The sequence below is a fragment of the Amphiprion ocellaris genome, chromosome 18, assembly GCF_022539595.1.
Source record: "Amphiprion ocellaris isolate individual 3 ecotype Okinawa chromosome 18, ASM2253959v1, whole genome shotgun sequence".
NCBI classification, from domain to species: domain Eukaryota; kingdom Metazoa; phylum Chordata; class Actinopteri; family Pomacentridae; genus Amphiprion; species Amphiprion ocellaris.
In genome coordinates this window covers 29,487,779-29,500,434 of record NC_072783.1, presented here as the reverse complement: position 1 = coordinate 29,500,434, position 12,656 = coordinate 29,487,779, and the positions used below count along the sequence as shown (strand labels likewise).

Sequence of the window (12,656 nt, the reverse complement as noted above, 5' to 3'; positions counted from 1 at the left end):
ATGAGCTTACATTGAAGTGCTTTGCTGGATACAGAACACAAATCTATAGATTAAATCTGCAAGTCACACTATGCAGATGAGTTTCCCAGAGGATTATGAAAATGATCCTTCCTCTGGGATCTTGTCTTCTTTTTATATACACCAGTAGTTGAGTGACTGAAAAAGCTTCAATGGAAGATTAGCGAGTATTCAGCACGTGTTGAATTGGATCACTTTATGTGATCATGATTCTAATGCAGAATAATTTCCCTTCCAGGGTATAATGTAACATAAGTAGTCATTTTTCAGCCTTCTTACCTCTCTGTTGGTTAAAAAAGTGGAAAGACTTTTATATCACGCTGCTCATATACTGATGGGAAACACTGTGGCTCTTTACAGTGTCACAGACACTATTTTTTAGTCTGGATTTCAGCATCGGTCAAGTGAATTATGACGGTACCCCCCTAAACTAACTCCTCCCAGTCTGTCTGGCTGCAGCTGTGTATGTGTAATTGTTGAACTATCCTCATGAGGACCAGTGTTGGTTTAAGATCAACAGAGTGAGGATATTTTGGAAAAATGACGACATTTTGGTGGGTTCTCACTTTCTCACGCCCCTTCAAAGTCCTGTTTCAGGGCTAAGACTTGGGGCAACCATGGCTCAGACAGGAGAGTGCATTGCCCACTAGCTGCGAGGTTGCTGGTTCAGCTCTACATTGAAGTAACGGGCCACTGCACAGAAAACAAAACTTTTTAATAAGCGCTGTGTCGAACCTGGCTAAGATGCTCTTAAGTGCAGACCATTTACTTACAAAAAGCCTTCACGATAAGCCTTTATTAACCCTTTGATGCACAAAATGGGTCAAAAGTGACCCAAATCCAATGGAAAATTGGTATCTCCTGACCCACGCTACACATTAAAGGGTTAATCCCACTGTGGAGAGTGGATGGTGCAAATATATAAGAACTATAATAAATATCAACAGAAAAAATAAACCAAAAAAATATACATAATTACTAGTTCAGACTGACCAAATTCCTCTGAATAAAAATAACAATATTGCACATATCAGTGGTATTGCCCGGGTTCTTTCATGAGTAGAAATACTGCTAGAGAAGTATTAATACTGCGCAGATTTTATCTGTATTGCACAGAGTTGTCTAAGTAGAAAAATAACGATATTGCACAGATTCTGGAATATGTAGAAAAAATGATATTGCACAGTTTTGTTTTTTTTTTAAATGTACTAAATATTCAGAATTCACAGCTATTAGTGTGTTGATTTTGATTTGATTATAGGATAAGGTTACAGTTAGTTGTAGATTAGCGTTGGGGTAAGGGTTGGGGTTTGGCTCCTTTTTACAAGCCTGGGCAAAAGACACTTCATTAATAATAGAAGAAAACTGTTCAATAGAATGTTCAGTCATTTTGCTTAAATGTATTAGATTCAAACTGCTATGAAAAGCCTAAGAACGCAGATAAAGTTCAGTTCCTTGAACAAACTTCAACCGTGCTCCTTCACTGGCTCATAAGCAGCCTGTCGTCATAATAAAAGCGTTTGTCCCTCCGTCATTCTCCCATGGCTTCTATTCAGGACTCACGAGATGCAGCAGTATAAGGCCTCCTGGTCCTCACCTCATCCTGGTCGAGGCTGTGGTATGCAAAGACCTGCATTTGTCCTTGTGAGATAGACTTTGTGGTTGGGAAACACCCCTATGTCCCCCCCACCTGCATCTAAGCTATGTATTGTCTGCAGGTTGCTCTGAGAGCTGATGGACTTTATGTCGGGATACCCTTAATTAGTGATACCTGATCCATGTGGGCCACTCTGAACCCTAATCCCCCTACGGTGCAGCGAATTCACCTGATCACCCTCCATGCAGCTCCTGTTGTTACTTGCTTTGCTTATTTTATATGTATTAAAATGAGATCATTCCTTTATCCTTATTCATTTGCATGTGTACTTTATGTTATACGTGTTTTTCATTGCTTTGACATTAACATTATTACCTGTCCACCTTAATAAATAGGCTAAAGTGATTAACTTAAAATGGAAAAATAAGTTTTTTAAAAATCATAATTCTAATATTTGAAAAAAACGTTTTATAGTGACAGACTTTAATGCCATGTTGCCCAACTTTAGGTAACGGCTAGGGAATGCTTTGTGTCAATAAATGTCCTCACAAAGATAGCAAACAGACGTCTCTATGTGTGTGTGTGAGTGTCTTCTGGTCAAAGGTGACTCTTGGCTCATAAACTTCACAGGATCTTCTCACTGCACTTGAATTATTGCGAGCATTAGAGTAGAGATGTGTGAGGTTATGATTACTGGTTCAGCTTTGGCGTTTTGTCGCTCTCAGACACACAGCTGCAGATATTAAACGCACTGTGGCAAAACTGAATTTTAACCTTAAATCACTTTGCAGACATTACTTGCTTCAGCAGCTGGCCACTGCTAAATCTGTATCCATCTCCTGCTTCGGTGTTCAAGTCGCCACAGATAAGATTAGCTGCTTTATGTTGCACTTGAAGACACGTTTTGTTAGATTGGTGTAAATAGAATCAGTTTAGGTCAAAATACAGATTTTTTAGATATGTGTCCCCAGAGGAAAAAAGTTCTTAAACCGCAGCACTGTCATATTCCTTACTGCTTTGAACATTGTGCGTTTGAAGTTATTCTGTGTTGTTTGCTACCGAATCAGAGTCCTTTAATAAATTCAGTTTTTAGAGTTGAACCCTCCCCCCTCCACCACCACCACCACCTCCTCGCCTCCTCATCCACGAGGCTAAAACTAACTTCCTGTTCATTTCTAGTCCCCCTCCTCTCTTTTCCCCAGCTGAAAAATTAACAAACAGCACAAAGCGAGCTGGCTTCTTCCAACACACACTCAGTCTCACACACACACGCACACACGCACACACACACACACACACACACACACACACACACACACACACACACACACACACACACACACACACACACACAGAGGCACCTCCTCTGGGTATTTGGCTGGGATAAATAATCATTGTAAATAATGAATGTCAATTAATAGGGGGAGACGTGGCCTTGCTAAGCATGGTCTGATTAGTGTTTCAGTGGGATCTCCTCCCCAGCTGGCTTCAGCCAATCATTTCAGCCTCATTCAAACACCAGAAGCAGGTTGTCCTATCGTAGCATCTCTAATAGCGATTCTGCTCATACCATAACACAGGAATGTAGTGGCTATATGACAAATGCAGTACGATAATTTATTTTTAATAGTGCTTTGCTGGGTTTTTTTTTTTTTTGTGGTTTAAGATGGGATTTGTATGAGCAGGATGTAAAAATATACCATATTTACATAGCTACTTGTGTTGTTGGTTTTCTGTACAGAGTACGAATGTGTCACAGTAATGTATGCATTTATTCAAGGATGTAAAGCAGTGCTGCGTACAAATGGTAGCTGCAGTGAGCTCTGGTTTTATCCAGTCAAGTGTCTTAGAACTGAAAAGAAGTTAATGTTGGAGATTTTAGTTTAAAACAGAGTCCATGTACAGCTGTGGTTAAAATGTGTTGTACGTGGCTCAAGAGTCCTTTTGTGTAAAGAAGCTGTGTAAAGTAGATAAAAAAACCACCCACTTCTGTGTAAAGAGCACACACAAAGAAGATGTAAGCATAAAAAGCTCCTCTGTGATACACGACTAGGCTGTGCGGTGTTATGTTTTTGTCGTCCCTTCTGCCGTGACTCCTCAGCTTTTGAACTAAGTTGCGAGTCCGAGCTGGTGGACTGGAGGAGGCGACTGGTGCTCGGACTTTAGAGGGTAGCAGGGTGACTGAGCAGGCAGCCGGCTCCCCCTCCCCAGTGATAAATGGCCACGGCATGGGCTATTCATCTCCTGCTTAGAGAAGTGGACAGTGCCCCCCCTCTGCTCGGCCTCTCCTCCACCCCTCCACATGTCAGCAAATGTGATAATTCTCTCATTTGTCAGGAGCAGCGGAGGGTTTGGAATGTGTGTGTGTGTGTGTTTGTGTGGTATTACAAACTCTGGAAAATGTTTGGGACACACACACACACACACACACACACACACACACACACACACACACACACACACACACACACACACACACACACGAGATAGCTTACTTGCTTTCCAGATGCACAACCAGCACCTACTCCTTCTCTCAGGCCCTGCGTTTCCATTTTTTTGGTTCAAAGCCCCCCCTCCTTGTCAAGTTTACTTCGGTCGCAGTGGGAAATTTTAAATGTGCAAAAGAGTGAGTCGTTTTATGGCGAATTCCATCAGTAATTCAGCGATTTTTATTACCTCCAGGAAACTACTGAGCCACTTTTTCCACTTTATTGTGCAAATAAAGTTTTAGAGCCTGTCTGCTATGTGCGTGTGTGTGTGTCTTTGTGTGTCATGCTTGTTTAGAAGCGTTTTGTATATTTATACGTGTACACAGATCAGTGTGACATTTTTACAGCGGCTACAAATAAGTGTGCGAGCAAATCAGGGAAAAATTAGACATTTTGGAGAGCAGCTTTATAGAAAAATGTTGCAGCTTTGGAAACAGTGTGTGTTTTCCTCTCCTGTGCTGGTGACTGTATACCGATAAATAGCAAAGCTTTCAAACCTCACGGTAACTATTAAACATGATAAGCCTGCAGTTGACGGATGGTCATTTAGTTTGCACATAAACATGTGACTGTTTTACTTTTCTCTGTAAACTGCGTGACCTCTGCCAGCCTTCCCTGATCTGTGTCGTCTCTTTCTTTTTTTTTTCTCTCTCTCTCTCTCTGCAGGATCATCCAGAACCGCATCCTGGTCTTCATCCTCGGAGCCATCATCCTCCTCACCATCATCCTGGCCATCTATTTCAATCTGCGAGGCCACTGATCTCCCCTGTACACACATAGCCGCACACTCCCTCCCTCGTCCCCCCCCCACACAAATACAAACACACACAAGCGTGATTAATAGCGACAAAAGCGTTGTTCTGCTGTAATTAGGACAAATGGTCCCCATGAATCACTGTTTCCAAAGCCTGACAGGGAGCTTTTTTTCCCCCATTTCTCTCTCCTTTCGTGTTTGCTGTTTCTTTTTACTTTTCTCCCCACTTTGCGCTTCCCTTTCTCTCTCCCTTTTTCTTTCTTTTTCCTCTCCTCCTTTCAGTTTAGTTCTCTGTCAGGCTCTTTCTTACATCTCCAGGGACAAAAGATAGTTTTTATGATATTTTTCATGATGTCGCCCTCGGTGTGGTTCTGCAGCCCATCCTGTCCCCAGGTGAACACGACCTGGGTCATTTTTTTTTTTTTTTTGTAACTCGAAGCAGATTCAGATTTTTTTTTCTACAGTGTTTGATTCAGGGTGTGTGTGCATGCATGAAAGACGGGAAGAGACTGAAGTTCTGCACATGTATGTACGTTTGCACACGCATGAGTGGCAGTCATGGACTGGGGGCCCACACTGTCACCGACACCACCACTAGACACACATACTGTAATGCGCTTCTGTAACTAAATGATTCAGCTGTTCTTCATGTAGCCCCTACGCAGCACAGAGGACAGTGCCTTCAGATAAGATATGCTGTTCACGCTCCTGCTTTAAAAGCCTCAGCAGAGCCCAAAATAGACAAGTTGGCGCTGCCTTGAAAAGTGAGGATGCACATGAAAAGGTTGAGGTCAATTCAGCTTCCTGTTCATTTAATCAAGGTGAAAGTTTGTTTTATTTAGAGGAAACAGTTTGTTTGCGGTTACTGCTTTTGGAAATAAGCATTTCAAATGAGCCTGGAGATTGAAAAATATGAAATAAAATGTGTTCTTTTATGACTTTTTTAGTACAAAAGTGAACTGATCTCAACCTTTGAAAAACACAGCACATAAATAGAGAAAGAAAAGTTTCTTCCAACATTGCAACCGTCTTTAATATCCATATTTCTTACATTTACACTTTCCAACTCTTTAACTCCTCTTGTAGAACATTATAGTCATCATACAGTATGTACTAACATTTAAATGGACATCATGTATAGTGTTTTTGCTCTCAATACAAGTGATTCTGTTACTATTTATTTATAAATGCAGAGTTTTTGATTAAACTTCCTGTGATAGAACTGTACAGTATATTTCATGATGTTAAAACGTATTCAGAATTAACATTAATCGCATTGTTGTTGTTTTTCTTGATTTTGGGTGTTCGCTGACTGCACACCAGGACCAACTGAAATGTCTCTAGTTTTGCATCTTGCGTTTTTTTTTTCTTCTTCTATAAATGGATCTAACTCGTTTTAGAACTTGTACTTTTTTGTTCTATATTTTCTGTGTCAACTTCTGAGGATTTGTGATGCAGCCCTTGTTTCTGTGTTTATCTGTACGCCGACTGATGATGTGATACGTTTGCAAGGTGTTTGAAAATCGAGTTTACTTGCTGTTTAATTCTTCATGGGAAAGCCATTCTTCGGAGGGGGTGTTGGAAAAAAAATCTAAATTTAAGAGCATATTTGGAGAATTTTCAGAAGTTGAGATGCATGAAGGTGAAGCTACAAACAAACACAGTGGAATCTTGGAGTGCGTCTCTTGCGGTTGGCTTGGTGGTTCCCGGCGAGGACATTTGTTATTCTGTTTCAGGGCCGCAGTCTTCATTTTGGAAGATGCCGGGGAGCCCCAGCCCCCCCCACACACGCTCCCCTATCGGCCACCATTTCACAGGCCGTCGTCGCCAGCTTCAAAGCCTCAAATTAATGGCCAACAAAATCGTGCGCCTCTGACCGTCCCATGCGGGGCCGACCCACCAAGAGTTATCATTAAAGTCGAGGAATAATGAAAAAAAAAAAGGAAGTGAATGGGGAAGCATGGAGGTGGGGGGGAGGGGACGGGGAGGGGGTGAAATCCCTGACAGTTTGACAAACCTCATCTGGTAATGACCCTTGGCGGTTGTGTTTTCACCCAAAGTCCACCATGTGTGTTTGTGCAGCCTACCTACATGCTGATGTGCTCTCTTCTCATCCTCCCTCCATCTCTGCCTCCCTCCTCATCTCTCTTGCTTCCTCCCCCCTGTCTCTCTCTCTCTACCTCTCCTGCCACCTTTTCTCCTCCCTCCCTCCCTCCCTCCCTCCCTCCCTCCCAGCCTGTCAGATGAGCGGAGCGGTAGCTAGCGAGTGAGCGGTGGAAGGCAGCGTGGCGGCGGCTTCTATTTGAAGTTGTAATGGTGTCAAAAAGTCAGGGCTGACTGACAGACGTCAGTCCCACAGGGCCTCATTAAAAACAGACCCACTTGACAAGGAAATAATTGAGCGCCGGCGACAACTCGGGGGCCCCTCCGCGTTTTTAGATGTTTTTATTTTCTTTTCATTATTAGCGCCGAGCTATTATGTTCATTAAGAAATGGCATTAAAACAAGTTTTTAAAAGCGGGGAAAGGGAGGGAGGGGCAGAGGGAAGGCAGGATGCGTGGAGGTGGGGAGATAACGATTTGTTTAGAGCCCCCCGTTCTGTTTTATTATTTAAACAGGAGCACTGTCATGTGATACCTTGGCAGACGTTGGCTATCATCTCTCTTCTCTCTCTGCCATCCTCCCTTTTTTCCCTCCTTTTTCTCCTTTACTCATCCCTCTCTCCTTCTCCCACAGCTTTTATCTTCCCCTCCTCTGTCCGTCTCCATCTCTTCTTTCTCCACCTGCCCGTCTCTGACTCTCTCCATCCCTTTTCTTTCTTTCTCTCCCTCTGAGCGGCGGGTGTCATTGGAATATGAACTAGATTATTCATCAGTGCCCCCACCACCACCTCCTCTCCCTCCATCCGCTGATTTGGTTTTCGACAAGCGTCTCACCGCAGAAGGCTGAGGATGAAAACTTGTCAAAAATAGGTTATATCTTATTCCAAGGGGCAACAATAGCAGCAGGTACAGACAGCTTTTAATATTTAATTTAGACGGGTGTTAACCCTTCTTAAGTGACTGGAGCCGCGTCTTCCATACAGACGCTGGGAGAGAGGAAACGGGGGGGAGGCGAGCAAGAGGGGAGAGCAATTAATTATTTGATGTCTGAAAAGTGATTTTGAAGCTCTCCCTGCCTTCTCCTGTTTGCCAGAGACAGGATTGAGTCTTTGGGTGTCCCTGTTCGTTTTTCTGCACACGTCTTCCAGCCCTTCTGTCCTGTGAGAGCTGAAGCGTTTCCACCTGAATCACATTTAGATCCACACAGTAAGTGATCTCATGGTCTCTTATTTTGTCAGTGGAAACGGAGTAATCTTTTACACCACTGTCTTGCATCAGTCTGCCTCACTGACATCCCCTTGTGCCCGTGCTCAGCAGTTATTCTCCCCGGTCCTTTCTACAAGGTTTACATAAAAGTTCTAAAAGGAAGGTTCCTCAACAAGGAACCTCTGTGATGCACCACCATTACAAAAAGCCTGATGTTTGTCAGCCATTTAAGACGACAAGGGATTGTGACAAGCGTCGTTTGAGCTGTCTGTCCCCCAGCGTAGGGCGGGCCTTAAACAGGATAAACAGCGCCAGTGGTGGGATCACAACGGGAGGGTGGGTGCTTCATCTTCAGGAGTGTCCATGATGCTGTCACCCACCACACACACACACGCACACGCACACACACACACACACACACTGTATGTATTAAAGAGGCCCTGCAACAACAGGAAAGAAAACAACACAATGGCTCTGTTTGAGAACTACAATGAATATTCTTCTGTTTGATTGAGCAAACGCACGCTGGCGCACGTATGGTGGATGCGCCGCCGTAAACACACACACACACACACACACACACGCACACGCTCCAGTGTATGGCTGTTAGAAGAGGAGCCATGTTCTCCATTTGTACACACCACCAGTCCCAGCAGAATGGCTTTCTTTCTCTCATCAGCCCCTTTATCTGTCTTTTCTTTTTCGCCCCATCAGCGCTGTCAACCGTTTTATTGGTGTTTGTGCTCACAATGAAATGACAATGGCCCCCATTATTGGAGGAAGTCACAGGGGCTGCAGCCATACATGCGTGGATGTTTGTGTGCTTGTGCGTTGCTACGATGTGGCCCCCCGTGTCGTTGAGATGGAGCGCTTGGTGTAAGAGGTGATGTTGAATCGTCCGTATGCACAAATATCTGTTGGAGTCCATCTGTCGTGTCCATATGACTCATGTTTCCCATCAGACCAGAGTTTATCAGGTCATCCTGTTTGACCAATCAGACTCTAAGCTGCTCCCAACTTGACTTTTGTGACCTCTGTCAGTGTCCGTGTTGTTTGACATCTGTGATTAAAGCAGTTCTGAATCTCCAAGATGCAGTGTCATAACTTGCACTGAACACCAACACTAGGTGGGGTACCTGTCTCTGTGGCTCCTCAGGAAAACAACATGAAAACAGGAGATTTTCAAACCAGATTTTTGTGATTTTGATGAAGCCTTGTGTTGGAGGCTCTCTAAGATGTTTTACAATGGAGACAACAGAAACACAAAGAGCCAGGTCAGAGTTAGGCTGAGCCAGGCTGAACCACTCAGCTCCCCCCCCAACACCTCTTTCCTCCTTCACTCCCCTTTATCTCCATCGTAGCCTCCATCTCTGTCCCCCTAGAATACTGCCACAACCTTTGAACTGTAATGAACACTTTACCACTACAAAGACATACAGTTGTAACCAGCCATGTCATTTGCATGATAATGAGGAGACCAGGAAAATGGAGCTGGAGAAGGAATTCTTTTTGTCAGTGTTTGCATGCCCTTTGCCCTTTTAGTTAAATTCCTAAATGTAACTTAACTGTGTGCAGATTATTTTAAAGTGTATCCAAGCTGTTGTTACAGACGTGTCGATTTCTTTTGCACTCGAGCAAAAGGAAAGACTAAATTCTGCAGTTGCTCTGCTTTTGTCTCGTACAGTTGTCCTGTCCTCTGCTGCTGTTAGTTTTAAAAGACAAATGATACAAAGAGAAAGAAGACAGGAAGGCGAAAAGGGAGGAACGAGTGCAAAAGGAGCCAGGTTGCCTGGGAGGCACTGAGTGGCCTGGACGTTCTGAGAGAGGAGGGTTTAGTTGGGCTCGCCCCTGTACAGTAATTTACTTTGCATATGGTGTCTTAGACACGATTCTAAATTTCCAACTGGGAGGCATCAGTGGAGGAATCACTGTCTTCAAAAGACGGCCTGCCAGTCACGCTCCTCCCGTAGCCGGAGATCTGAGCGTGCGGTGATAACCCGCGACATCTTTCTGGAAAAACGGGGAGTCGATCAGCTTTGATGGAGCACATCCGCCATGACAGGCTACTGAGGAGCTCGCTAATGAACTGGGGAGGGGGGGTGGGCATCGCTTAGCAGGAGAGCACAGAGGAGAAGGGTGGTAGAGTGGGGGATGGATGGATGGATGGATGGATGGATGGATGCATAGATGGATGCATAGATGGATGGATGTATTGAGAAGGTGTTTTCTATGAAGCAGCCTCAGCTCCGAGACATTCAATGGGATGGAAAGGCGCCTAGATAAGAGGGAGAATGAAATGTGTGTGTGCATTGTCTGGGAATAAAAAGGGCATCCTCTCCAACACCCCCATCAGCCTGTTAGCTGCTTCCCCCCTCGATGCAACCTCCGCCTTAGATGGTTGGTGGCAATTAAACATTCATGAGAAGGTATCCAATCCCAGAGCTCTCCGGCCAGTTTTCTCCTCGTAGGCCAGGAAGTGGGATTGGATTCTGAGGGGAGCCTGTTGCAGGCTGGTGACTGGGTCAATGGAATCCAGAGTCCAAAGGTTACAGAACCTGTATGATGTCTGGGTATATCCTGCTGCTTCATGAAAGTGTCCAGGTTTGGCCTCACCTGTCTCTCGCTTAAAGGCAGACATTAAACAAGCAAGTCACACTCTCAAGCCCCTTTGACTGGTTGATATGTTGGACCAGTATAGTTTACAGTTTACAAGTCCCATTTACTCACATGATTCCATCAAGCTGCCAATTATAAAGCAAGCTTTCCCCAAAACACCTCCAACACTATCATCCTTGCAGACACAAAGCTGCATCTCTGAAAACACACACAGCCTCACCGCGGACACACACACACACACACGCACACACACACACACACACTCCTCCTCGCTTAGCTTTACACACAAACACACACCTCTCTATTGAGACGTATGGATGTGGCAACAAAATGCACAACTTTTTGTTCATCTCAAGGACTTGTGAGGGCCCAAGTGAGCTGAGAGGCCGTATTGATTTTCCCTCTTTTCATGCTGTGACTCTGGGATTACCCATTTTCTCATTCATTTTTAAAGACAACTCGTGAGATTTTTCCTTCCCTTTTTCCTCTCTGTTTTTTCCTTTTTCCATCACCCCCACCCTCCTGCCCCCAAAAACCTCCGATACATACATACACACACACACTTCCACAGTCTCCCCCAGCAGTGCAGCAGTTGTACCCGCCCCTTTTCCACAGCCAAGTCCCTCCTTGACCCTGAAAATTGTAATTCAGCCATAGATCACAGCTGCTGAATATTAGGGCTTACAAAAGCAGTTAAATAAAATATGTTGAAATCAGCCAATCCCAGAGGCCACGGCAGAAATTCTAATCAGGTGAGAGGAAGGGGAAGGAGTCAGCGGGGGGATTATGGGTAAAGAGAATCATCTGGATCTACAGGGCAAGAGTGAGGAGCTGACAGAGAGGGGGGATAGAACAAAAATCACTGCAATCATAACACTGTGTCATGTGGAAGAATGGAAGGTTTTCGAGATCCAAATGATAAGAAGTTAAATTAAGACTACAGAATAATATCCCCCAGACGTGTGTCAAATTTAGCACCATTACTTACTGTGACATAGGCTTGAATTGCTTCTTTTTAATTCATAATTTTAAAATTCCAGACATATAATGCATGAATCTAATAGATTTACATACAACACGTTCCATTTGTGACTTATAAGTTATCGCAAACACAGTTTAAAAAGTGTTTCTGAATGAAACCCATAATTTCAAGTAATCCACGCCATACTGTTCTCCATAATTAGCACCAAAACCAGCGCTGCCTCTAGCTAAAGGTCTTCAAAGTCGGCAGCTTCTCGTAACCTGCAGTGTCAACCAAACTATTTGTAAAATAATTGAGTCTCCGGGTATTAATGCACTCATTTTATGCTAAACAGGCCAACAACACTTTTGGCCCATAGGACTTCCTTTGACCAGGCGTAGGAGGGGGTCAAAACATATTAATTATTCTGTTGGCATGCTTGTTAAAGTGAACCACAAAGGTTGAACCAACTGAGAACAATACATGGGACAATGCTACTTAAAATCATCTTATTTTCCGTGGAGCGATTTGAATAAACTTGTGCAAACCCGATCTAAACAGCTTGTAAATCACATGAAAGACAGAGTGTTTTCTGTTTTTTTTTCAAGGTGTGCGTACAATAAATGTTCCTTTAAGTGAAAGCGAATGTCATGCCGCGTTGGTGTGATGAGAAAATCATAAACCGACCTCAAACACCAGCTTGTCAGGAGTGCTCTAAAAACTTTTCAGCCTTTTTTTTTTTCTCCTCCTTCCATTGTTCCCACTGTGGACTAGCTTGGACTCAGCCACATGTAAAACGGCCGGACAGTCCAGAGAGAGGTGATTGATCGTGCTTCAATCCCTCAGCGGTTCTCCAAACAAGGAGACGCTCGATTACTCTCTGGGATCAAAATGCTGAATTCACACACTCCCC

At 43.9% G+C, this 12,656-nt stretch overlaps 1 protein-coding gene across 4 annotated transcripts in view; it reads left to right on the top strand.

The window, feature by feature from the left end:
• Positions 1-9,255, top strand: part of vti1a (vesicle transport through interaction with t-SNAREs 1A) — a 120,805-nt gene extending 111,550 nt beyond the window's left edge. For all 4 annotated transcript variants that reach the window (XM_023286145.3, XM_023286147.3, XM_023286144.3 and 1 more), the window contains one exon: positions 4,771-9,255. In XM_023286145.3, the coding sequence (XP_023141913.1) occupies positions 4,771-4,864 (94 nt within the window). In that variant the 3' untranslated portion in view covers positions 4,865-9,255. The remainder of the gene's footprint in view (positions 1-4,770) is intronic.
• Positions 9,256-12,656: the final 3,401 nt, after the last annotated feature.